At 38.7% G+C, this 26,252-nt stretch overlaps 2 protein-coding genes across 2 annotated transcripts in view; one reads left to right on the top strand and one right to left on the bottom strand.

Moving 5' to 3' along the window:
- Window positions 1-1,884, top strand: part of Ostn (osteocrin) — a 37,225-nt gene extending 35,341 nt beyond the window's left edge. The window contains exon 5 of the mRNA XM_048454395.3: window positions 737-1,884. The gene's annotated coding sequence lies outside the window, so the exon portion shown is untranslated. The remainder of the gene's footprint in view (window positions 1-736) is intronic.
- A 2,872-nt stretch (window positions 1,885-4,756) lies between these two features.
- On the bottom strand, window positions 4,757-17,544 carry Uts2b (urotensin 2B). Its single transcript, XM_085677458.2, has 5 exons — window positions 17,248-17,544; window positions 13,718-13,816; window positions 12,234-12,271; window positions 10,665-10,770; window positions 4,757-5,133 (listed from the first exon to the last, which is right to left on the bottom strand). Exons 1-5 carry the CDS (start codon window positions 17,345-17,347, stop codon window positions 5,108-5,110), a joined length of 369 nt encoding a protein of 122 aa, XP_085533584.2. The 5' UTR covers window positions 17,348-17,544; the 3' UTR covers window positions 4,757-5,107.
- Window positions 17,545-26,252: the final 8,708 nt, after the last annotated feature.

The raw sequence follows: 26,252 nt of genomic DNA, 5'->3' as shown, positions 1-26,252 counted from the left end.
TAAAGTTTTGAGACTGTAGAGGCATTGGCTTAAGCAACTCACATTCATTCGATATTTTGTGCACACTTTCAGTTTTTCTAGGAGGAATTAGAAACTAGTATTGAAGGCAGAGTCACCTACTTCATGACATTAGAAACACCATCATTGAAATGGCAGTCACTTGCTACTTCTTGAATGAAAACTTTCCTTTAATGGATGTGAGGCGCATATCATTCGTTTAGATCAACAATTTCATCTTAGCACGGTGTTGGCATCATTGCTCATATATATTATCAGGACTTCAAAATACAGCAAGAATCTCATGTATAAAAGATTGTATAGGATTGAATTCTTGTATCAGGACCAAAATATAAAGTTATTAGCGTGTACCTAAAGCTAAACAACCTGTAGTCAATTTTTCTTTATCTTTCTTTTGCTTTTCATAACACCCTTTGAACTAAGATCAAAAACTCAAGAGAATTTTGAAGTAGTTGATATCTCAAGAAAGAACTGACAAACACTATAGTTTCCATTGAAACATGAGCATAGGTTCTTAGCTCATTCATCACAAAAGCGCTTTTAACTCACTGTTACTTGAAATCATTACATTATGGTAGAAAATATGCCATGTAACTAAAAGCCGACACAAAGTCCCACGTGATTAAAGGATTACATCTTGCCTGTTGAAGTTGTGGATTTTCATCTGATCTGCAGAGGGCAAAGACAGTTTTAACAACTTCACCTTTCATTTTCACAGATGTGTCTGACTTGCGAGAAATGGCACAGAACTTATAGAAGATGCTTCAGTGAAGTTCTTCATTGCTCCTTGCTGGTGAACTTGTTAAAGAATTAACCTTCTGCAAACCTTCCCAAAGCTTGAGAACTCTCAACTCATCATGCCCTAGTGTTGCTATGGTTCTAGTTAAGTCTTACAGATTATTTCAGTGAATGAATGTCTTTGGGGGATATTTTTAATGATTCATAAACCATAATGTGGTTCCCAAACCTACTTTTAAAAGCAATTATCAAGTGTTATGCATTCTCTTATCCTTAATGCTTTTACAATTCATTTACCTGGTGTGCTTTCTAGAAACCTAGGGTTTAAAGACCTGAAGAGTAAGGAAAGGAGCATGTGTACAGCATACATAATGATTTATAGAAAGAGGGCGTTTTAATTCTTCTGAAATGTGTCAAATTGCTGAGAATCTTCCCTCCAGGCTTAGAGGAAAGGCAATAAGTGAGTGGCTGCTTCAAGTGTGGTAGAAAGCTGTAGCAAAGGGACATTCATTTTGAGAAAGCTGAGCAACAGTGTTCTTTAGAAAGTAATATCTAAAAGGTAGTATAAGAAAATTAATATAATTGGCCTTTGTGTAATGTTCTGCAGAGCTTTGAATTTAAAAGATTTATTTGAAAAGAAATTGCTGTCTCTTTTACTTATTTTTCCCAGCATTGGGATGTACTGTACAAATGTTTTCTATGTTAGAAGCTTTTGTTTTGTTTGTTTACCTTTTTCTCTCTGTTAGATGTTTCTAAGCTACCAACCCAACAAAGAAATGCTTTCTGCCTTGATAAAAGATACTAAAATCAATATTAGACTAAACTATCTCATATTAAAGTTTGAATTTGAGCTGTACAAATTGGCTTTCTGCATTACTTTAATTCAAAAACAGGCTATGAGAGCAAGGATTGTAAATCAATGACAGAGTACCTTCCTATCATGAAAGAGACTAATTTCCTGTCTAGTTAGTATAGTGATCCATGCCTGTAATCCCACAACTTGGAGATAACAACAGGAAGATCAGGAATTCAAGGCAACTCTCAGCTTAGTAGAAAGTGTGAGGCTAGGCACATGAGAACTCTTTTAAAAAGAGAAAGAAACAAGGGAAGAAATAGGAAGGAAGGAGGGAAGGAAGGAAGGAAGGAAGGAAGGAAGGAAGGAAGGAAGGAAGGAAGGAAGGAAAGAAGGAAGGAAAGAAGGAAAGAAGGAAGGAAGGAAGAAAATATGCAACCACATCTGACTTAAAGTCAGATATTACAACGTATTGACCTATGCTCCATTCTGTGTAGTGAGTGCACTTGTCTCACAAAGCGAACTTCAATGAAGAAAAGAAAAAAAATCACTTTCTCAACTTAAACCTACTTTAATTCATACATCTTAGTTTTACCACCACATTAGAAAGAATAGAAAAATAAACAAATTTATCCGGATTGAAATGGAATCTTCTTAACTATAAATTAAAACATCAGTTATATAGATAATGTGATGGCCTATCTCATTTGTTTTTTTTTTTTTTGATACAATGTATATCAGTAAATTCAGCTATATTCCCCTGGGAACTACCAATTTAAAAATCCATAATTTAAAATTATATATGTGGCAGAATTTCCTGGTACCAGAGAGTTAGCAACCCCGCCCCCCCCCACATTCCCCCATTCTCCCCATTGCCATAACCCATGCTGGGCCACACCTGGCCTAGCTGCAGTTTTAGAACCATCCCTGATCCATCCTTGTGTTACAGATACCTTTTCTTTCCCTGTGTGAATCTTGTCTGAGAGTTTCCCATGGATACAAATCCTAGGCAAAACTTGTTTGGGGCAATCTAGAAAACCTTGGCACCTCCTGGACCAGGTATTTGCACTTGGCATTGTATTTTCGGAAGCTTCATTCAGGGTGTTTTGAGCACATGGAAATCTACTGGCTAAAATGTAAACATTGGGGAAAAATAAAAATGCCCTGGGCAAAGGGAAAGTGCTTCAGTCCACCAGGGCTGGGGACGGCTGAGGTTACAAAGGCTAAGTTCGTTCTCAAGTGTCTCTGAGTCTTCATTTCACAGATCCATGTGAACCCACATACCCATGCCATGACATAGTTGCCTTTTTTTCTCGTTTCTAAATAGGGACACATAGAGCAAATGAACACGTGACTATGAATTTTTGAGTGCTAATGTTAATTCCATAACCAACTCGGACTGTGAGGATGTAATTCTAAGCTACAAGGTCTTCAAACTTAACACGACCCAAAATTTATTAAATTGCACCTTTAATCTCTATATCATTTGGAGAATTAAATTTCTTAAATTATTAAAATCTGAATTGAATCTTAGAAAAAGCACCAGTGGCATTGTGCTTGGTGCATGAGTTTCAGTGTGCTGGAATATTATCCAACTTTTCCAAAGTAATTAAATGTGTGATTAAAAATACACTGGAGTCTTAATCTTTATAATAGCCTTGTGCTCGGGGTCACAACTCTTGTAAGTGCACAGGAGCTTCCTGAATTCTTGTCACTTCATGTTTGCTCCTGTGTACTTCTATGCTCCTGAGGCAGGGTAACAGTACTGCAGGCATGATGCTCAAGCTGGTTGCTTTATTTTCTTCCTCTTTTCTTTCTTTCGTTTTTAAATGTGAAATCTAGTTTTAATCCAATCTGTCACCTCTATTTTCAGATTTTAGATTTTAAGAAGACAACACCGTTTGTAGAAAGATCTGTCTAAGTACTTGGCACACTAACGAGGAAATTTGTTCTCTAGAAGGACACTAAGCTCACTCCAGGACAGATCTATGTAGAATAAGAGCCTTGTGGTCAGATGGACATCGTTTGGGTACCAGAGCTTGTCCTTGGTGACTGGTGAAGAGAAGCGACATTCTCTGTGGTTCCATGTGCTGATCTTGGTCTCCTTTCCCTCCATCAGGGGAGAGGTTTTGCTTTTATACTTGTTTCTTTGCTTACTTATAATAAAATATCAGCCCACTGTCTTTGCCTAGTGGGCTATAACCCACCTACCTTACTGGACTTTCACAGGCTTTGCCCACAGACCACAAGCACACACTTCCTTTTTCAAGACTGTCAAGTTCTTTCTACTTTGGCTTTTGGAGTACTAGTTTCCCCTTTCTCAAGCACTCTTTTCTTCAACCACTTGCATGGCCTTCCCAGCCCTGAAGCTCAGCTAAAATATCACCTTTTCAAAGAACCTCTGAGATCGTGTTATACACTCAGCTGAGTTCTCTGTCCTACCCCTAATCATGATAATTTCCTTTGTCATTGTCTGGAAAGACCTCCTTTGGGTCTCTGTTGATTGCGTGTCATGCCACTAGGCTTTCAGTTGTCTTCAGTACTCAGGTATCCCCAGCATTATCAAAGGACTTTATTCTCTTTTATAAAATTCTAGTTTAATAAATACTATCATCCTCTTTTATGAAATACTTTTATCATTAAACACTACACATTAGTACAGAGATAAAAAATATGCTTCTCAGTATTACAAAGAAAAATGGATGTATGTGGGCCACACAGTAGTACAATCATAATATTCCTTAATTTGAAAGTTATTTTGAGCACGATTCTGTGTCACAGCAGTTTTCAGGCAAAATTAAGGCTAAGCTCTGAGGCTGGAATTAATTAAACAGTCTCGTTCAGCTATAAGAAAAAACAATGGAGTCGTGGGAAATTAAAACCTAACAAGGAAAAGCCAATGCATTCTGGGTTTTGTTTCAGAGCACAGAGTCCCACCTGTTCTAGGCATGCAGAGGGTGTCAAAGAGTCCCCGATGCTCTGGAGGAAGCAAGTACATAAATAAAAACCCCCAAAGCAGGTTGTTTAATCAACATTTTCTTCACATACTATTTCTGAGAGATCTAGCATCACTTTCTTCTGTGATTAGGCAAACTGTGTATCTCTGTTCCTTAGTAATGTATTCATTCCTAGTATTCTCAATGGCAATGGTCCCAATGAAGCCAAAGAAAACACAGTCATAAAAATGAAGAAGAAGACTATTGCGTATTTCCCACGTGAATGGAGACTACATAGTTTATTTTAACTCTCTCAGATGCATTTGAAAATATTTTTTATTGACAGCCAACAATTATGGAGAAGGAGAGAGAATAGACTTCTAGGACGCTTACAACAAATCAAATACTCAGTTTCAGCTTTAAAGCCATTCCGATGGTCAGTGTCATCCTTTGCCACGTGAGCATTAAGCCAACCACAACCCAGGTAGGGGCGGGTGGGAAAGTGAGGACAGGATGTGCAGAATAAGAGCCAGTTTCTTAAGGCCGGAAACAGAGGCGAACTTGAAGCAAGAGAATGTTCATCTTCCTAGGTGCTCTTTCCTTTTGTATATCCAGAGAAGACTCAGACACAGTATTTCCAAAAACAAGCTAAAAAGGAAAGCAAAGCAAGTTATTATAAGAAATTTTTTTACTCTTCCTTGAATAAATAGTCTATGGGCTTGCACAAGAGACAAAGATACTTTTATAAAACTATGTTCACTATGGTAGCTTTATATGGGTTTAAAATTAAGTTAGTTAATAATTCATGTTCTTCATCATGCTGGCCACACGCCACATTCGCAGTACCAATCAGAGGTTAGTGACTGCCAGAATGGATAGTATAAACTAGAGACTGGTCCTATTGTGTGAGTTCTATGAGTCACCACTCTTCTGCATTACAGTGCACATAATACAATCCGAGGACCACAGAGGCCGACCTAGGAGGCACAAACCTCCATTTCACATTTTGTGTAACTGAAATGCTAAGAAAGAAGTCATATAAGTAAAAGGTGGGACTAAATGATCCTTTGTTGATCGAGGGAAGCAAAGGGGAGCTTAAGTTCACCTTGCAAGCCATTAAATGCTATTTAGGAGAATTATTCTTCATTCTGTTGATTGAGGGAAGAAAAAGGGAGCTTACCAATCACCTCGCAAGCCACCAAATGATACTTAGATAAATTATTCTTCGTCACCTTGAGCCTTAATATTCTGATCACATTACACGACTTCAGAAAAATAAAAACCAGATTTGGCAGCCTTTCCGTTTCCAAATGCATCAATGAGTCATTTTTATATCGTCAATAGGTAGAGTCGTGGTTCTCCTGCTGAAAAATTGCCCTTAGCTCCTGTGAAGGCAGGGGTCTATTTTCAGATCTGAGCTGAGAACATGGCCCTTTAATCCAGGCTTCCTTTAATAGTGTGTTATGGAAAGTCATCATCATCGTGCAGTTTGTTCCTCCAGACATCTTTGGATAGCTCCGTCTGGCACAAAAATAATAGCTGCCACGGAGCCAGGGCTTAAATCCCACAGCGGTACAGTTAAGTTTGCCGGGGCACATAGTCTGGAGAACGTTTTTGGCCAGGTTGAAAGGACTACCATGCATAGTTCTGTTGATAGAGTTCAATTACCCCATGCATGCAAGTCATCCATGAGTTTCATAAAGTGAAATGCCAGCCGGCTTAACCGCTGCTGACCCTTGATGTCTGTCTGTCTAACTCACACTTGTGTTCTGTATTGAGCAACTATGCTCAGAGCAGCTATGTAAGGGCTATAGTCTAAATTTGTAAGGAAAATTATTCCAGTAGATGAAGATTCTTACTGCCTTCAGCTGGATTTGGGGGTCCATTTCACCTTCATGCATGGTTGCTCACACTCATTACTTCTTAGATGCGCCAGGAGTACCGACTTTAGTAAAGAATGTGTGTTGTTTCATGAACTAACCTGGTCATTTATTTTATATAGTCATTATCACAACACCTTCTTGTTTGTTATCGCATGGGCCATGGTTTCATATCTCTTTGCTTAAAAAAGGAAAACTTTCCTCGATGCTTATATCATTCTAGTTAATGTCAAGTGTTCCCACAGAAAAGTGTTCTTCAGAAGAGCTGTCTATACAGGCAGAACTCTACGACTGACTGGCCAGCTGGCATAGCCTAATTGGCAACCTCCCATCCCAGCGAGAGACATTATCTCAAAACATAGGGTTGAGAGTGTCTGAGGAATAACAACTGAGACTGTCCTCCAGTCTCTTTACAAACTGACGGTTGTATTCGCCTGTACTCACATACATATATACACACATGAACACATACACACATACAAGACCTGTCTGTTGTCTGTGATTCCAATTGTTTTACCAGGCCCCTTTTAATAAGAAGTTGGCCCCCTACTGAGGGTCTTTGCTCCTGGACTCCCAGGTAGGCATTGACTCTCATCTTACTGGAGCTCTTGTAGTTCAGATGCCCTGAAGTTTCTTGAGATGTGCTTGAACTTGGCTTCTATGAATTTTGTTCTGCACTGTTTCCTTCATTAGTATCTGCTTCCACCCAACCCTTTTTCCTGATTCTCTCTCAGTTTCACACTTCTGCTCTTTATCTGACCTGAGTGTCAGTCCTGAGATAGCTTCCCTCTATATGAGGCATCATTCCATGAATGGTCTCAGCAAAATGACAGATGTGGATTTGTTGATAAATGTCAAATTTACACGCCCTATTTGAGCTTTTTTTCTAAATTTCAAAATCATTTATTCACTGAAGGTACTACAAGCACAGCTTTGCTACCCATGATGCAATAAGGTTGAAATACTAGTAGTGGGAGAGACAGGGTTCTCCAACAATTTCTGATGCCTTTTGATATTGCCGATGGTCCCCAGCCCTGTTCCATTAGAATGAGGATCACTCAGTAAGTTCTTGAAGGGGAAGGTCTGTTGCACTCCTTTAACCTGCTCCTACCTTGCTGTGAGGACACCGAGCACAGTGCCCTCATAACGTATTGAAAAAAACCAACTGCCTGAATGCCAACTGAGCTGCTTTTTCCAATGTTTCAAAGAATCATTTCTGTTCCTTTGTGTTGGCATAAGTTTTGATTTACAGGAAAGTTTGAAATTAGTATCGAGAAACCATGCATATCCCATAAATCAAATTTCTCATCCCAGTCAGAATAGGTATCATCAAGGAAACAAAAAGAGCAAAATGTCTGAGATTACATGCAAATAATCAAAATGAGCATGCTATAGAGATGCCCATAGACCCATGATTATCACTGCAATAGTCACAATAGCCAAATTATGGAATTGCTGAAGTCTTTACTACATGAACACACACACACACACACACACACACACACATACACACACACACACACACATTTGAAGGGAAGTGAGGAGAAAAAGAGGAAGCAGAGAAAGAATGCAGAATTGCACTTAGCCAAAAATAAAGAAATGCTGTAATTTCCACTTAAATGGATGAAAACTGAGGTTATTGTTTTAAGCAAAATAAACCCACTTTAAAATGGCATTAAGCAAGAGCTGGAATAAAAATTTCATGAGGAAAAATTAAACTAAGAATATTAAGTTTAAGAAATATTTAAACTGCTTTCAACAACATTGTTATAAGTTTCAGGTGAGAAAGCAAAATAAATATTTTAAGGAAATACTTGTATAAAAAGAGTTGATAAGCTTTCTTGATTTTTTTTTTACTTTTTTTTCTTTCTTAAAACAAACAAACAATAAAATATCCTTGCAAAAGAAACCTTGATCCTTGAGATGAAAACTGTCTCCAGTAGTTTATGACAAAATGAAACTTTTGAGTTTGAAGAGAGCTGGGAAAGCCGTGTAAGTCACAAGAAAGACTTTTCCTAAGTAAGACACATGTCCACAGGTAAGAATAGAAGAGCAAAAGTCTCGGGAAGGGTGGAGCAGGTGTAACAACACAACAGACAGGAAAATCCTAGAAACTAAGAAGTCCTACAAAAACCCACTCTCCATTTTCAGGAAATGCCCTTATTACGTGATCAGCAAAGTTTCAGAACTGCTGTCTCTGTCTCCTGTTTTCCTTTATGAAGGAGATTAAGTGATTGTATCTATTCTTTCCCTGGTCATCTAGAAATTATTGGGTTTATGTGGAGGGAAGAAGGTCACTTTTCAGTTCAATGTTTAGAATAATACACAGGAAGAATTGCTGCATTGCTCCTGATGGAACATACCCGGAAAGCCAGTCACTTATACTTTGTGCCACTGTAGTGAGGGTCGTACAATCATCTCAGGACCAGGATGAATATAGTTTATATAATTTTTTTTAATGAAGATCAAAGGATCTGGTGGAGTCCTCACCAGGAAATATGGGGACTTCCTGATATTCACCATCCTGACTTGTTGGTGGCAGCCTGGGACTAATCCTGCCAGAAGGAGTAGCAAGTAGAACTTTAGATCTTAGGCAGTTCACAACCGCAATGCCTCTCCTAGGTACCTACACTGCCATGAACACCCTGGAAGCAGTTAAAATAGTTCTAGGTGATATAGTGGCTAGAGATGAAGGTATGGAGCTACACTAAGTGTCTGAGACTCGGATGAACATTAGATACACAGCACAGTCTAAACTGCACCAATGGAAACTGCAAGCAAACGGTCTCCATTTCTACCCTTCATCAACATCTCTCCTCTTCACGCTTTCTCCTCCTTAACTGATCTCAGCATGATCAATCGAAATTAGCCCCTCGGTTCCTACTTTCTCAGGGTGACAGCTGTAGGGTCATTTAGACACTGCCATTCTTTGACTCCTCATATGCAGTCCCACAAAAATCTTTGTTGACATACTGCTCAATACATATCCATATTTAAACCTTTTTGTAATTTGCTTTTGCCCACCTCCCCCTAGCTACCACCAATGAGGTGTTTCCTTGCTGCTGTTTGCCTTTATTCGTCTTTTGAAATGTGTCTACCGTATGGCACCAAGAATGTTTCTGGTCAAATTCCTTTTGAATTAATCACTGATATTCTTAGATCTTCCACTGTTTAATATGATTCAAAGTAGAAACTGACAATCCTTCTTAATAAAACTAAAGTTTCCTCCCCTCCCATCCCTTCTCTACTTTATTGCATACTACTTTCTCCTTTGCATTACCAGTTGCATGATTTGAGGCCTGTAATCTAATCTTCATAAAATACAGTTTTCTCATATATAAAATAGTCATAGTAATGATAAAGAATAAAATAATAATTATGGAGCAATCATTGGAATTTATTTTCCCTTAAGTTCACAAAGTACTTATCATATGCCATGGAGCATTCTAAATTAAGTAAAATAAATTGGTCCTAACAACCCATGAAAATTATTTTATATATGGGCAAAAAAGTCCCATTCATAAGAAATTAATTGCCTGAAGTCACACAGATATGAATTATCAAAGATAAGATTTGAACTCAAGCCACCTGGCTCTGCAGCTTAAAGGCTTATCTATTGTATTTTGAAATATTGTGATATTAATTGGTTGGTTTGTGTTAATTTGTTAATATTATCTTATTTTTTCTTTCTTTAGTAATATTGCAGCAATATGTTCTTACATAAGTTAAAGACAATTAGGTTGTTGATCAGAAAAGTCAAATTTACTTTAAAAAATTCACGTCACTAAGAAACTGGAGAAACAGATGGAATCGTTATTCTTTCAAAAATAAGAACCCGATTAGCAATAAGCAAGAAAGACATGTTAAAAATATGAAAAACAAGTGATTCAAAAGAATAATTTTCCAAACTGTCTGCATCAAATCTATGCATATAACAAATATTGTATCAATGGGGTGTCTATTTATGTAAAGAAAAAAGTTAATTTCTGTTAAAAACTAGACTATTTCTGCTTTCATCCTCCTGACTTCAGTTCTTAAGCCAAAATAGGAACAGGAGATGAGAATTTTAAGCACTACAGACTTCTTTCATTTAAACCTGAAATGTGTCACTCACTGTTGCCGCCATCACAGGTTCGGATACACTTGTACTGGGTCACTGTCATTAGACTCTTTTCTTAAAAACATCATCTTTATCTCAACGAGAGGACTGAAAAATGTCAGTATTATCTTTTTATTAATAGAGGTCTTTATGAAAAGAATCTTTGGGAAGTCATTTTTACAATGGAAATAAAAGCTTACCTCTTTTATTAGGACGGGAAGAGGATAGATTGCCATCTACAGCATCTGCGGCATGGGTCAGTTCAGTGCTCTTTCCCTCCATAAACTGTTCTTTCAGTTTCTTTAGCTATAAAAAATTAAAGAAGAAGAAGATTAGGGAACCAAAAAGCAAAAGGAAAGAGGAAAGAAAAGGCATAAGAAAAAATTAAAGAAAGATAAATGCATAAAAGCCCAAAAAGACTGGCATTCAGAAGTTGTCTGGAATAAGTATGAGAGTTAATAAGAAATCAGAAAGAAACAGGTTGGGGCCATTTGAATAATGCCTTGATAGGCTCATATATTGGATGTTTAGGAAGAGTTGGGAGACGCTACCTTGTTGAAGGTGATGTGCTACTAAGGTTGGACTTAAAAGTTTTAAAAGCCCGTCAGGCCCAGTATCACTCTTGCTCTCTCTGGCCACTATTTATGGATCAGATATGAGCGCTCAGCTACTACTGCCTCAGTACCATGCTTGTCTGCCTGCTACCATGCTTCCTGAGATGTTGCTCATGGACTCACACGTTTAAACTGTAAGCAAATCCGCACTTAAATACTTTCTCTTATATGTCTTTTTGGTCGTGCTATCTCTTCACAGCAATAGGACTGCGACTAATATGCATGGTATTTACAAATCAAGTCAGCTTAGGTGTAGCCTAGGTAGCTATATTTAACTTTATGTCCCTCATATAATCAATCAATCCTCACAAATACACTCTAGAGAATTATGTGATTGCTTGGACTTCCAGGAGTCCTTTAAGAAAAAAAGAGACATATTTGAGGCCCTATAGTTTTCACCCAGCATTCAACATAACCTTAATATTTAACAAGTTCTCCAAACATATAGCTACTACAGACCCACTCTATCAGTGTAGGGTTGGTGTGCATATTGCATGTACCCAGGTTCTTGCTCCTCAGAAGAGAATGATGGGCCCAATTTTGTTCCCAAATGCCCAAACATTTTGCATGATTATGGAACCGCACCAAGTTGTATTTGAAGGAGATTAGAAATTGTATAACTTAGCCATTAAAATACTCTTTATGAGATATCAAGGAGGAGAGAAAATGAAGCTGATGGAGAAGGTGGGGCTCCTTGTCAAGAGGGCAGAACTTCAGTCTCTACAAACAAACAGCTAGAAGCCAAGTCACATGTTTCTTTTTCTGTTTCTTACTCGGTTAATTTTCTGAAACCACACAACTTCTTCCAACAGGAAGTAAAATTTTACTATTTAAAAACTGTAACTTCGGAAAACACCAACTTATATCCCCGGGTTATACAGATGACAAGCTCAGAGAATTTTACCTATTCCAGTGTCTCATGCTTAGGCCACTGGTATCATCACAATTGCTGTAGTGTGTGTGTATGTGTGTGTGTATGATTTTACCTCACTATAATTTGTTATCTGCTCATTGTCCGTTTCTTGAAAAGTTACTCCATTTTTTCTCTAGTGGAAATAGAAATTTTACACTGTAATATCAGTACTTCATGAAAATAATGCATCAAAATGTATCTAATAAGATAAAATTGAGCATTGAACTGTTTTGCACTCTCACCTGTTTAAGGTCTTCTGGGCTGCTAGGCAGATCTACACCTGTAAAAGGCATTGTCAAGTGAAAACACATACCATGGGTAGCATTTAATTCACTTCAGAATATGCATTTATGCTCATAATGGAAGGCAAGTATCTTTTTCATGTTTCAAGACTGCCCTCTCTTTCCTACTGGAAAACACTAAATATGTTCCTAATGAGTATAACGCTGAACTACAATAACCTGTAGCACAAAAAAGCACCTATGCCCACCTAGAGGCACAAAATTCTTTAAAGTATAATATAGTTCTACCACGAAGTATTATTTATAAAAAGTCACAATATTTTACTGGCCGAAAAATTCTCATGAAGCGATAGAAAATGTAAAAAGAGACTGAACAATGATTCTCCAGAAATCCAAAGCAAGAAGACATGAAAGAAATATTAAGGTAAACTTCTAAGTTTTATTACTTGGGTATGAGGATTTTTTCCATTTTATAATTTTACTTATTTCACAAATCCTGATTTTTAAAAGTATTCATATTTTGAGGGCTCTTTTGTTTGCTTGTTTTACAGTGCTTCAAGAAGATGAAGTTCATGGACTCAAGCATGCTGAGCACAAGATCTGCCAGTGAGACACATCCCCACTCCTAATGCATTTTTTAAGCTAACATATTGCCCAACAAATATAAACCCTCTTAAAACTGCATCCCATGATGTTAAGAGGGAACCACACTGTCAGTCACCACACTTTCTCTTGGGTTGCCTTACTACATTGCTGAGAGAATCTTGACAATTTGTGGGAGTCTACCCTCTTGTCAAAGAACTGTTGTGTCCCAGTTGATACAGCAAAGACTTCCAACTTGAGTTCTTCATTTCCCAAAGTAAAGGAACACAGCACAACACTGCAGTCAGTTTGCAAAATTTCTAGTGGAAACCTCTCCTCATGGTACTCTTGAAATGTTTGTTATAGAAATTACTAACTAGTTGTGCCAGGAAGAGTCACAAATGTAAGAGCAATGTGAGCTGGGATCATTGCCTCACCTCAGCAGTTACCAACCCATTATAATTCTCACACAGAATAAAAAGCACTTTTAATATTCTAAATAACTCTGTGACTTGTATCATGAATGTATAGCAGTGGTCTTCACTGAAGGCTTCTGTATAGCATCCTAGGGCTAGTGAAGCCATGGATTTAGGAGGAGAATTTACATACTCCCACTTTACTAATCAGGCATTATCTCTAACTGTATTCTAAATATTTGTCTTTAGACCCAACGATAAGTGCAGTCCTCACCCCTCAACAAGGAAACTTCTGTTTGCAATGGGCGGAGACCACTACAGAAAACCACAACCAATCAAACTATTCCTACAAAACACTCCCTCCCCTAAGACATAGGGAATTGAAGAAGAGGAGGCAGAAAGATTGCAAGAGCTAGAGAATCACAAGGGAATTTGTTGTGAGACCCTGATTCTGCTGTTTTTAACAAGGCCTTGCTCTTGACTCACCGGCGTGGGAGGGCCTCTGGAAACCGGGGTGGTGGCTCAGCAGAGCCAGCAGTAATTTCTCTTGAATTGTGTGTTCGTTTGCTGGAAACAGCTCATGTCCTATAATAATCAAATGTCAACGTGGTTAATGAGTCACTGAATGTGCCTCTAGGTCATTGGGATTTGCAGTCAATTCAGTGCCTATATTCACCAATGTTAGAGGATAAGGGCAGCCTATGATTCAAAAGGCAGACCATTCTAAAACCTGGTGGGTGGGTGTGCACATCCTGAGAGACAGCCAGAATGATACAGTGGTGGTGGGACTGCAGGAGAATTTTACTGTCCTTTCTATGGTTTTTTTTTTCTTTAATTCTGCAATTGCTTTGAACATATAAAGTAAAAACTAAAAGTTAATTTTAAAAGAAGAGCATAACATTTCATTCTGTGATTTTATTTGATGTGTTACATTTAAACATGAGACATTCTGTGGTCTAGGGTTCCCTTTAAATTACTTGAGGAAGAGCGAGTGTCAACTTATTCAATACAGGCTTCTTTTCACTATCCTGGATGTACCCGACAGGTATTTAGGGCTTAGGTCTACACATGCCTCAGCATTATATATGTTTGTATTCTGGAGTGTAATTAGGACAAAAAACTTCATTCCAGCTGCACAATATGAGTATTCAAAAACAATGAACTCACATAAAGGCCTTAAAAATTACAAGTTGTTTCCTATATTCGAGTTGATTCTTCAATCCGATACAGCCCATTTTCCCTCTTACCTCCTCACTCTCGTCATTACCACATGGGCAGGAAGTAGGTTAGCAGGGGCTTGCTGCAGTAGGTGTGTGAGCTTAGCTGACTTCAACTGCTGAAAGTGAAGTTTGCTTTTATAGTTTCAGTCAAGGAAATGTGTCAGAACTTGACTAAATTATTTCCTAAATACACACACACACACACACACACACACACACACACACACACACACAGTGAGAGTGAGAGATCTTGGGCCTGAAGAGATAGGTCTATGATTAAGAGTGCTTGCTGCTCTTGCTGAAGACCCCCATTCAGTTCCCAGCACCCATACAAGGTGGCTTATGACCTCCTGTGATTCCAACTCAGGGGGAATCTAATGTTGATCCAGAATGACTTCTGTGTTCTACTCACAAAATCATACATTCCCTCTGTCTGTCTGTCTGTCTGCCTGTCTGTCTGTCTATCTATCTACAAATTGATTGCGTTTGACAGTTTGGGTTCTGGTGACTACACCTGTGTGATGTTTGTTCTCGGAAACCCTTTCCTGCCTAAAACAACCACCATTTACAGGAATCTCCTAAGAAAGGGAGTTTGGGAAGATTTTTTTTAAATAAAAAATCATGTCTAAAGAAATTAACATGAAAGCAGGGAAAAATATGAAAACAATCACATTTCCATCTTAGTCTCTATGTTTAGCTTATAAACTATAACTATAGCTTTAAAAGAAAAAGATGATGTTCCTTTAACACACTTCTATGTTACTCAATGAACAATGTTAACATTGATTTTAAAAAAAATGGTCTGCATAATAAGCATCTGGATGTAGAGGTGTCTTTGCCACAAGAAAAGATAAAGTGCTCAGACAGGCGAGTGTGAGTGATAGACTAAGACAGAAAATACCGATTCATTACCACTCGGGGGCTCAGCACAGACAAACAGTTTTTTGTTTTTGTTTTCTTATTTATTTTTTTTAATTTTTTTTTTTGCTCACAGGAATATGTGAAGCTTTCAAAAAACAGAAACAAGAAATTCTACCAGAAAGAACACTAGAAACTTCCCAGATGATAATGTGACAAAACAACTCCTACATGGCCTTTGTGGTTATGTTGTCCTTCCTTCCTTTTCTAGCAAACTAGTTCCTAGTTTTGTACTTCTTAACTGAGGCATGCTTTAATATTGCCCCATGAATAAAAGCTAGCAGCACTGAGCTACTCATTGTGGATATTTAATATATATGGCGAAAATTTATTTTATTCTTGAAATATGTAGAACAGATAATGATGCCACTTCAAATTAATCATCTTCATTGATGTTCATTGATTCTGAGAACAAAGAGGGTCTCGGAGAGAAACCTTCCCCCTATGCTGCTAGAGACACTTGTAAATCAAGTCATCTGTGGAATCTCGAGGTCAGAGGCGGTGTTTATGATTCTTATCAATGTTTTAGAGTTGCATATGTATTTTTATGTTTCCCAGATGAACAAGCAGAGTGGTAAAGACCAGTAACACATACGATTGCTGCAAAGTCTCCAACAGATCACTACAACTTTACTCACATATTTACACTAGGCCAGAACCATCTGAGATTTCACTAATTTGCAGAGACCAAGAGCAACCTACAAAAACAGTGATTTGGATGGAGAGAACAAAGTGTGGAAGCCATCAGTAGAATACAGAGTCTGCAAGACCCACCCTTGGAATTGCTTCTAGTGGTATTCACCTGCCAATAGGAAAAACTTCATGAGTAGAGTTAAGCTTCACTGGTTTTTAAAAACAAAATAGAGGTAACAGAGGTACAGTAAAGGTGAATTAAGTCCCCAAATGAGAAAGCTGATCCCTTTTCTTCCCTTAATGTCACAGAACATTTACTGAATTCCCTCCTACTTCCAGCTGTGCATAAAAAAGTCTAGCACCTTCCTGGCCAGGATGTAGGTTAGAGAAAAGAAAAAGAAAAGCCCCCAGTTTCAAGCTGGGAGGGATAATGTTTTACGAACAGCATATTTCTGTCACTACTTTTGTTTTTTAAGTCAATACTTTTAAAATGAGAAAATTTACTAGTGTTTCAAAGTAAACTTCTTTGTGTCATGAATCAACACGAAGTGTAAGCTGACAGCCAAGTCACAGTGAACAGGCAATTTGCATACATTGCATGCATTGGAGTAACATTTTCAAAGAAAGATGCCCCTAAATCCACTTTCACTGGTTTTATAATGGTACATTTTTAATAGATGTCACAGTTACACTGTTTCCTTAATGTACATACTATGAACTTAGTGACCCAGAAAAATTCAGTCAATATCTAACCTGAGTGTTGCGCCCACCCCAGGCATTCCCCGCCTCTCCGCTCTGCAAGAACGTTTTTATCTTCAAGGTGCACCTTTCATGATCATCCAGCTAATAACGTGAGAGAAGTCTTCTCCTTTCTCCAGGGCACTTCTGGAATGGGACTGACTCTACAGCTTTTTACACATTCCAAATCTCTGACCATATAGTACAAATTAAAATACATGCCTGTGACTAGAAATGTGTGTGTGTGTGTGTGTGTGTGTGTGTGTGTGTGTGTATCTCACGTTAATTTATTACTACACCAGGCAAAGTTGACACAATTTGCCAGAGAAGAAAAGCTTCGCAGAGTATGTTCAGTTCAGAGCAGCAGCTACTTAAGGAGGGTGCAGTGATTAACTTATATTACTGCTTTAAAGAGTTATTTCAGCAATGGCAGAAAAATAAATGAAATAAATACAAAGAGGAGGATCACTCACTACCCCGTAGGGCCTTATATTCGTGCGCACATACCTGTGGTCAGAGGTTGCCGTCCATGCGCAGATTTGAAAAGGTTCATCACAGACAGCAAAGCCAGGAGTCCGAAGCAGAGAGAGGTTGAGAACACCTTCATGTTAAAAATCTCCTGTCCTAACAGAGAAACCCAATTTTCAAGTCAAGGCAGATACCCCAATGGCTGTCGATTGCAGCAGAACCTGACCGCAAGAGGCGAGTGTGATCCAAGCATCAGTATCCTACATAAGGAAGAAATTGATAAACTGGAATGCTTCCTGTCACCGTGATTCACTGCCTGGAGAAGTGACAGATTGGCCCCACAGTCAACGGGAGGAAGAACCAGATCGATACATCTTGTACCTGCCCATTTCACTAAATGCAGGCATTCTTATGGATGATCACACAATCAAACACATGCGCAAGCAAAAAGCAGTTACTAGGGAAACAGAACGTGTATGTAGAGTTTTCGTAAACTTTTGTTTATTTTCCTTATCGTAGCATTAATTATCCCGAGATGCTAAGCTGGAGAACATAAAATGCGGGTAAAAGTGGGACCAATTTGACTAATTTAGAGCCAGCTGATCATATTCTTAATAGCAGCATAACCACCATCCCATTTTTTAACCAGTCGAAAGGATGAAAGCTGGAAAGAGCTCAGGTTTGGGATGCATTGCTGCACTAGAGAAGGATGGTTTCGTCCTGCTACGAGCAGCACCTTCTTAAATCAAGGCTCAATTTAATTAATTCGAAGCTGGCAAACGTCCCATCAATTACTCTCTTTAATAGTCGCCTTAATTGAGGTGGTTTCATTTTATGTCAGAGTATTTCAATATATCCAGAATTCTGATTTAATGGCTCTAGCGGTGCTGTAATGATCTCTAGTTTTGGTATTTGCTTCTCTTAAGAGAACTTATCACACACAGCTGATACTGCTCCAAGTGGACACAGTGAGCTCAAACGGGGCAAATACCAGCAGTTTTGTTATCCACCAATATTTTTTGTATAATTTTATTTATTTATTTATTAAAAATTTCCACCTCTTCCCTGCCTCCCTTTTCCCTCCCCCTCCCCACCTTCCCCTCCCTACCTTCCGCTCCCCACCTCCCCCTCCCTCTCTAGTTTTAAGAGTAGTCAGGGTTCCCTGTTCCGTGGGAAGTCAAAGGTCCTTCCCCACCCATACAGGTCTTTAAAGGTGAACAGCCAAACAAACCAGGCTCCCACAAAGTTAGACCATGCAGCAGAATTAAATCCCAATGCCATTGTCCTTGGCTTCTCAGTCAGCCTTCATTGCCAGCCACGTTCAGAGTGTCCATTTTGATCACATGCTCCATCACTCCCAGTCCAGCTGGCCTTGGTGAGCTCGCATTAGATCAGTCCCACCATCTCAGTGGGTGGACACACCCCTTGTGATCCTGACTTCCTTGCTCATGTTCTCTCTCCTTCTGCTTCTCATTTGGACCTAGGGAGTTAAGTCCAGTGCTCCAATGTGGGACTCTGTCTCTATCTCCATCCATCGCCAGATGAAGGTTCTATGGTGCTATGTGAAATATTCATCAGTATGGTTATGGGATGAGGCCAGTTCATGCACCCTCTCCTCTGCTGCCCAGGGAACAATCTGGGGACCTCTCCTTGGACCTGGGACCCCCTCTAGAATCAAGTCTCTTACAAACCCTAAAATGGCTCCCTTAGTTGAGATATTTACTTCCCTGCTCCCATATCCATCCTTCCTCCATCCCACCCATCCCATTCCCCCAAACTATCCCAAATCCAGCCCTTCTCACCATCTCTCTCCCCTTACATCCATTACCATCCCTGACTTCAAACTCTATTACACAGCTACAGTATTGAAAACAGCTTGGCATTGGCATAAGAACAGAGAAGTCGACCTATGGAATCGAATAGAAGACCCGGATATTAACCCACAAACCTATGAACACCTGATTTTCGACAAGGGAGTTAAACATATACAATGGAAGAAGGAAAGCATCTTTAACAAATGGTGCTGGCATAACTGGATGTCAACCTGTAGAAGAATGAAAGTAGATCCATATCTATCACCATGCACAAAACTCAAGTCCAAATGGATTAAAGATCTTAATATTAATCTGTCCACTTTGAACCTGATAGAAGAGAAAGTGGGAAGTAGTCTACAAGGCATGGGCACAGGAGACCACTTCCTAGATAGAAGCCCAGTAGCACAGACAATAAGAGAAACAATGAATAAATGGGACCTACTGAAACTGAGAAGCTTCTGTAAAGCAAAGGACACTGTCACTAAGACAAAAAGGCTACTTTCTGACTGGGAGAAGATCTTCACCAACCCCGCATCAGACAAAGGTCTGATCTCCAAAATATACAAAGAACTCAAGAAACTAGACACTAAAACTCTAATTAACCCAATTAAAAAATGGGGTACTGAACTAAACAGAGAATTCTCAACAGAAGAACTTTGAATGGCCAACAGACACTTAAGGTCATGCTCAACCTCCTTAGCGATCAGGGAAATGCAAATCAAAACAACATTGAGATACCATTTTACACCTGTCAGAATGGCTAAACTCAAAAACACCAATGGTAGCCTATGCTGGAGAGGATGTGGAGTGAGGGGAACACTCATCCATTGTTGGTGGGAATGCAAACTTGTGCAGCCACTGTGGAAATCAGTGTGGTGGTTTCTAAGGAAACTGGGAGTCAACCTCCCTCAGGACCCAGCAATTCCACTCTTAGGAATATACCCAAGAGATGCCCTATCATACTACAAAAGCATTTGTTCAACTCTGTTCATAGCTGCACTATTTATAATAGCCAGAACCTGGAAACAACCTAGGTGCCCCTCAATAGAAGAATGGTTAAAGAAGGTGTGGAACATATACACATTAGAGTTTTACTCAGCGGTAAAATTAATAACATCTTGAATTTTGCATGCAAATGGATGGACATAGAAAACGCTTTACTGAGTGAGGTAAGCCAGACCCAAAAAGAGGAATATGGTATGTACTCACTCATAAGTGGATTCTAGCCATAGTTAAAGGTCTTTGAGCCTATAATTCGTGATCCTAGAGAAGCTAAATAAGAAAGTGAACCTGAAGAAAATCATATAGTTATCCTCCTGGATATTGGAAGTAGACAAGATTGCCAGGCAAACTTGGGGGGGTGGGGGGTGGGGGGGTAGAGGACTGGGGAGTTGGGGGGTTGGGGGATGGATATATCCACCAATAATTTTGCTATCCAGTTCCTTTGATATTTTCCTGAATGGGCTGAACTACCCATTTTAATATCCAGGCAAGTTCTTTCACAGGCTCATTTTCCAGTCTTCATTTTTGAACCCACCCCATATTCTTTGTCCTGGAGCTTTGCTGACACATTTCCGGCTGGCTGGTGTCCTTTGCTTTCTGACTGTTTTCCCTGCTAATTTCAGAAGCCTCTGACCAATGCCACCCACTTCAGGGTGTTAGAGTCTTTGCTCATTCATCCTACTTTGACTTGTGACATTTGTCTCATCCTCTGGACTGTATACATCACAACCCATAGTCCCTTCCTCTGTTACTACCACTGTGTGTTTGTGTCTTTCTCCACTTCTAAACTGGGAATATTTCCAGAGACATCCTACACATTTCTGCCCCTTCAATTCATTTCAGTCAGTTAAAGAGGAAATGAATGAGAACATAATGGCTGTGAGAATAAGTAACTGAATTTCCAGGTAATTGAAAAGAAAAGAACAAGGGATTACAGCCCTCAACTTTGTAACTGGTTACAAAAGGTAAAAGTGTTAAAAGAATAACTGATTCTTCTTTGTTTCTTGTTAAGCTTCAAAGTTTATGAATGATCATTGTTTGAAGTATGATCCTACTACTTATCATACCACTGTGTTTCAAAATTGCCATTCAATAAACCTCATGTCTGAAGTCTATTTTAAAAGTTATGGAAGGAAGAAAAATATTCATCAGTGTCACTTGGTATCAAGAGGATATACAGATATGATTTTCAAATACTGTTATTCCAGGACAAATGGTAAAAGACATGTAAATAATAAGATAGAAAATAAACTCTCAAAAATTAAACTAATAATTGAAAATGAAAACTTCTGAGTAACTATTACAATGAAATCATAAAGTTAAATGTAAATGGTTTTTAAATATATTTTAAGGATATTTAAATTATTTGCATTTATACTTGAAAGTACTTAAACTTACATTTACATTTAAAAATATATTGTAAGTAAATCTTATATTTAAGTATAAAAAGATGTTTTTAAACTTTAGTGTAAAATTAACCAGAATCTCAATTCTGAAGATGATTTTCATTAATTTTCTTTGTTGCTATTACCTTGTGTATATATATGAATGTGTGTGTGTGTGTGTGTGTGTGTGTGTGTGTTGTTGTTGAAGAGCAAAGTTGTTGAAGGGCTAAGTAGCTAACCATTCTCCCACTGAAGTATACCACAATCTGTGAGTACTATCCTCAGAGTTGCAAGCTAACTTTGACTATGGTAATTCATTTCTAAACAGATGAATTTTCTTCAGTTTTTGTCACACAAATATTTGATTTTGTAAGCTTAATGCAAACTCAACAAATCTTTTTTTCTTTCATAGTTACACAATACCGATAAAGCAAAGAAAAATTATTCTCAAGCTGCATTTCATAGAAAGGGAAACACTTCCCTAGATGTGTGAAGTCCAAGTAGGTTCATGACCATTAGACTTTATAACAAACCATAAATGGAATTCATCACAATGAAATACATACATAGATTGAGGTAAGAGTATGAAGCTCTTTATGAAAAAAAAGAAAACATTCCTGGAGGTAGCATTGTTGACTGAGGTTTCTTTCCTGCCTGGTTCCTGCAGTCATTAATCCCAAAGAAATTGTTATAAACTAATTGGCCTAGTAGCTCAGACTTCTTATTAGCTCTTACAACTTATATTAGCCCATTATTCTTGTCTATGTTAGCCACATGGCTCAGTACCTTATTCAGCGAGGCAGTCATGTCTTGCTTCTTCTGTGGCTGGGTCATGACTGCAGACTACAGAATCCTTTCCAATCCTTTCCCCAGAACTCTCCTGTTCTCATTGGCCTACTTCTACTTCCTGTATGGTCACCCTGCCTATACTTTCTGCCTTGATGCCAGTCAATCAACATTTTATTAAACAAGTGCTTGAAACAAATGTTTATAGGGTAAAACCATCACACATCAATTCCCCCCACACTTTTTTTTAACGAATAAGAACTCTGAATCTAATATTCTTTGATTAGCTTTTTGCCTGACCATTATCCATAATAACTTGTAACCAACATTTTAAACAAAGGAAAATATCCATAGTCTGTTTTGTGGGAATGTGGTCATAGTTTTCCAGGCTACTTCTTGCTGAATTGAGGTGCTGATAATCTTATGGAGACCTAAATAAAATTTAGAATTATGATCAAGTCATGACTCAAGTATTCTGTGAGTCTTAGTCATTTCAGCCAGCAGTCTTGAGGCTGTTCTGGATGTAGAACTAAGACATCTAGATCATCTGCTTCTATCAGAGATTTCTCAGGGGGTCTTCCTTGATCAAACCTTATTTTTCTTAGACCAGAATGAATCCATAGCTTCTCATTTCCTGTGGAAACAAAAGCAAAAATCAATATGTGATGTGGGAGTCCCCTCTGTGTGTTGCTTATATTGATTAATGAATAAAGAAACTGTCTTGGACTGATAGGGCAAAACTTAGGTCAGCAGAGAAGATAGAACTGAATTCTGGGAGGAAGAAAGCAGAGTCAGAGACATCATGGATCCACCGGAGACAGACACTGGGAATTTTCCCTAGTAAGCCACTGAGACATGATGATACACAGATTAATAGAAATGGGTTAAATTAATATGGAGGAGTTGGTCAGTAAGAGGTTAGAGCTAATGGACCAAGCAGTGATTTAATTAATACAGTTTCCTCGTGGTTATTTCAGGGCTAAGCTAGCCAGGTAGCTGGGAGACAGGCAGTCAGGATGAACAAGCAGATCCTCTCTTGTTAGAGATAGGTGCTCCAACATGGTCAACTATATCCACATAAAAACCTGACAAAGCTTGAAAAAATTCCAGACACAAAAATACAGAGTTTAACACAGGTTCTTGATTTTGCTGGCAGCTTGCCACAGCTCCTTTAAGAGAGATTTTCCTGATTTAACCATAACAGGAAAAAAAACTGTGTGATTTTAAAAACACAGCTTCCTGAGCCATTCCACCAGTGCAACCTCTGGCTTGGAGCATTTCAATGGCATTTGTGGGCCCAGGAGCTTGTGTGCCCACTCAGGATTGGGAGGAAAGTTACTGAGACCATGCCTACAGCTCAGTGCTCCCCACCTGGGCAGGCAACAGGATCAGATCTACTTGGTGTACACAAGCAGGAGAACATGGCAGATTCCTGCCTCCATACACAGAAATATTTCTAGGCCATGCACTGTGCTGCATGGTGAATTTAACATTTACTCAGAAAAATAAGGGTTTATATGCTGCATGGTGTTGTCCAGAGATTAGGTGGTGATGATGGCTCCCACCAGGCAGTCCTAAAGCTGAGGTGAACTACCTCCACCATGTTGAAAGCCTGAGAAAGGCTGGAGGCAGAGCAAGGATGCAGGGCCACCAAGACCAGCTGCTTAGCATTTTAATAAATGCTTCTGATTGGAAAATAATTACAGATACACAATAAAGACAAAAATCAGATTGAAAAGAAATCTAAATGGTTCATAGTGTTGGGTAAATGTATGTAGACTTGAGAGAGAGAAGAAAAAGAGTATAGAGAGTCATAAAATAAATTCTTTTTTTTTAAACAGTGAAGTCTTTAAACAAACACAGTATAGATAGTCATAGATTAAAAGAAGTAAAGAAAAATAAGCCACAAAAAATGGAAAATTCATGAAAGTATGGATTATGTATATTGTGTTTTTTCTTTTTTCTTTCTTTATTTATTAAAAATTTTTACCTCCTCACCTTCCATTTTCCTCCCACTCCCCCCAATCTCCCTCCCCTGCCCTCTCCAGTCCTAAGAGCAGTCAGTGTTCCCTGCCCCATGGGAAGTGCAAGGTCCTCACCCCTCCATTCAGGTCAAGGAAGGTGAGCATCCAAACAAACCAGGCTCCCACAAAGCCAGTCCATGCAGTAGAATCAAAACCCAGTGCCATTGTCCTTGGCTTCTCAGTCAGCCCTCATTGACAGCCACATTCAGAAAATCCAGTTTGATCACATGCTCCATCAGTCCAGCTGGCCTTGGTGAGCTTCCATTAGATCAGTCCCACCATCTCAGTGGGTGGATGCACCCCTCACAGTCCTGACTTCCTTGCTCATGTTCTCCCTCCTTTTGCTCCTCATTTGGACCTTGGGAGCTCAGTTCAGTGCTCCAATGTGGGTCTCTGTCTCTATCTTCATCCATCGCTGGATGAAGGTTCTATGGTCATATGCACGATATTCATTCGTGTGTCTATGGGACAAGGCCAGTTCAGGCACCCTGTCCTCTGCTGCCCAAGGAACAAGCTGGGGACATCTCCTTGGACCTGGGAATCCCTCTAGAGTCAAGTCTCTTGCCAACCCTAAAATGACTCCCTTAATTAAGATATCTTCTTCCCTGCTCCCATATCCACCCTTCCTCCATCCCAACCATCCCATTCCCCCAAGTTCTCCCCAATCCTCCCCTTCTCCGTTCTCTTTCCCAATCTCCCCTTACATCTGTCCCCTCATGCACCCAACTTTTGCCTGGCAATCTTGTCTAATTCCGATATCCAGGAGGATAACTATATGATTTTCTTCAGGTTCACCTTCTTATTTATCTTCTCTAGGATCATGAATTATAGACTCAATGTCCTTCATTTATGGCTAGACTGGGAGTCAACATACCTCAAGATCCAACAATTCCATTCTTGGGAATATACCCAAGAGATGCCCTATCATACTACAAAAACATTTGTTCAACTATGTTCATAACAGCACTATTTGTAATAGCCAGAACCTGGAAACAACCTAGGTGCCCCTCAATAGAAGAATGGTTAAAGAAGGTGTGGAACATAGACACTTTAGAGTTTTATTCAGTGGTACAAAAGCAATGACATTTTGAATTTTGCATGCAAATGGACGGAAATAGAAAATGCTTTACTGAGTGAGGTAACCCATACCCAAAAAGAAAAATATGGTATGTACTCACTCATAAGTGGATTCTAGCCATAAATAAAGGACATTGAGCCTATAATTTGTGATCCTAGAGAAGCTAAATAAGAAGGTGAACCAGAAGAAAATCATATAGTTATCCTCCTGGATATTGGAAGTAGACAAGATTGCTAAGCAAAAGTTGGGTGTTTTCTTTGAATTTTTTTTTTTTTTTTTACTGTGGAGGAGCTAAGTACATAGAGACATTTCATTGTATGGACTGTTAAGCTAAACCAGCATATATATTCTAAAGTTATCTTGATTCCAAAATTTGTGTCTAAGGATATGTTGCTTCAGAAAAGAGGTTTTTCTTTTGTTTCCACAGAAGAGGAGAACCTGTGGATTACTTCCAGACAAATATGGTTTGATAGGCCATGTCCCCATGAAAGGTTGCCGTGAACGCCCTCAACTGCTGGCTGAGATTAACCTAGATTCAGGATACACCATGAAAGACCTGATTAATAGTGCCTCCAAACAGCAGGAAGCATTATGGACAAAAATATGCACATATTCTCAAATATTTTTTATAAATATTTGTTTACATTTAAAGGGGATATGATATATATATGAATAATTTTCATTGGTATGGATCTTGGTTTATTGATACAAATTTAAGGTCAATTTTGTTATATGTATATTTATGTTCTTGATATAAGGTATTGTGCTTGTATAGCTCATTTAAAAATGTAATGTATAATTAAGAAATATAAGTTAATAGATAATCATGTATAATAGTAAGCTTGTAGTCATGTTAGTTAGATTTTCTAGATGTATAGAGATATATTTCAGTTAGTTGGGTATTCTTCAAATCTTTCAGAGATCTTCAGAATACAGCATTTATATGTTTTAAAAA

The sequence above is a fragment of the Myodes glareolus genome, chromosome 2 (assembly GCF_982192425.1).
Source record: "Myodes glareolus chromosome 2, mMyoGla1.1, whole genome shotgun sequence".
NCBI lineage: Eukaryota > Metazoa > Chordata > Mammalia > Rodentia > Cricetidae > Myodes > Myodes glareolus.
The sequence above is the reverse complement of the archived record's forward strand: the minus strand, read 5'-3'. Positions and strand labels throughout refer to the sequence as shown.

Bases quoted from the DNA above. Each gene is read 5' to 3' on its own strand.
- Uts2b (XM_085677458.2), bottom strand. From the start codon at position 17,347: ATGAAGGTGTTCTCAACCTCTCTCTGCTTCGGACTCCTGGCTTTGCTG. The intron at 13,817-17,247 runs GTATGTGCGCAC...TGATTATTATAG, and splicing joins ACGGCAACCTCTGACCACAG to GACATGAGCTGTTTCCAGCA. The intron at 10,771-12,233 runs GTGAGAGTGCAA...AATTTTTTATAG, and splicing joins GCCCAGAAGACCTTAAACAG to CTAAAGAAACTGAAAGAACA.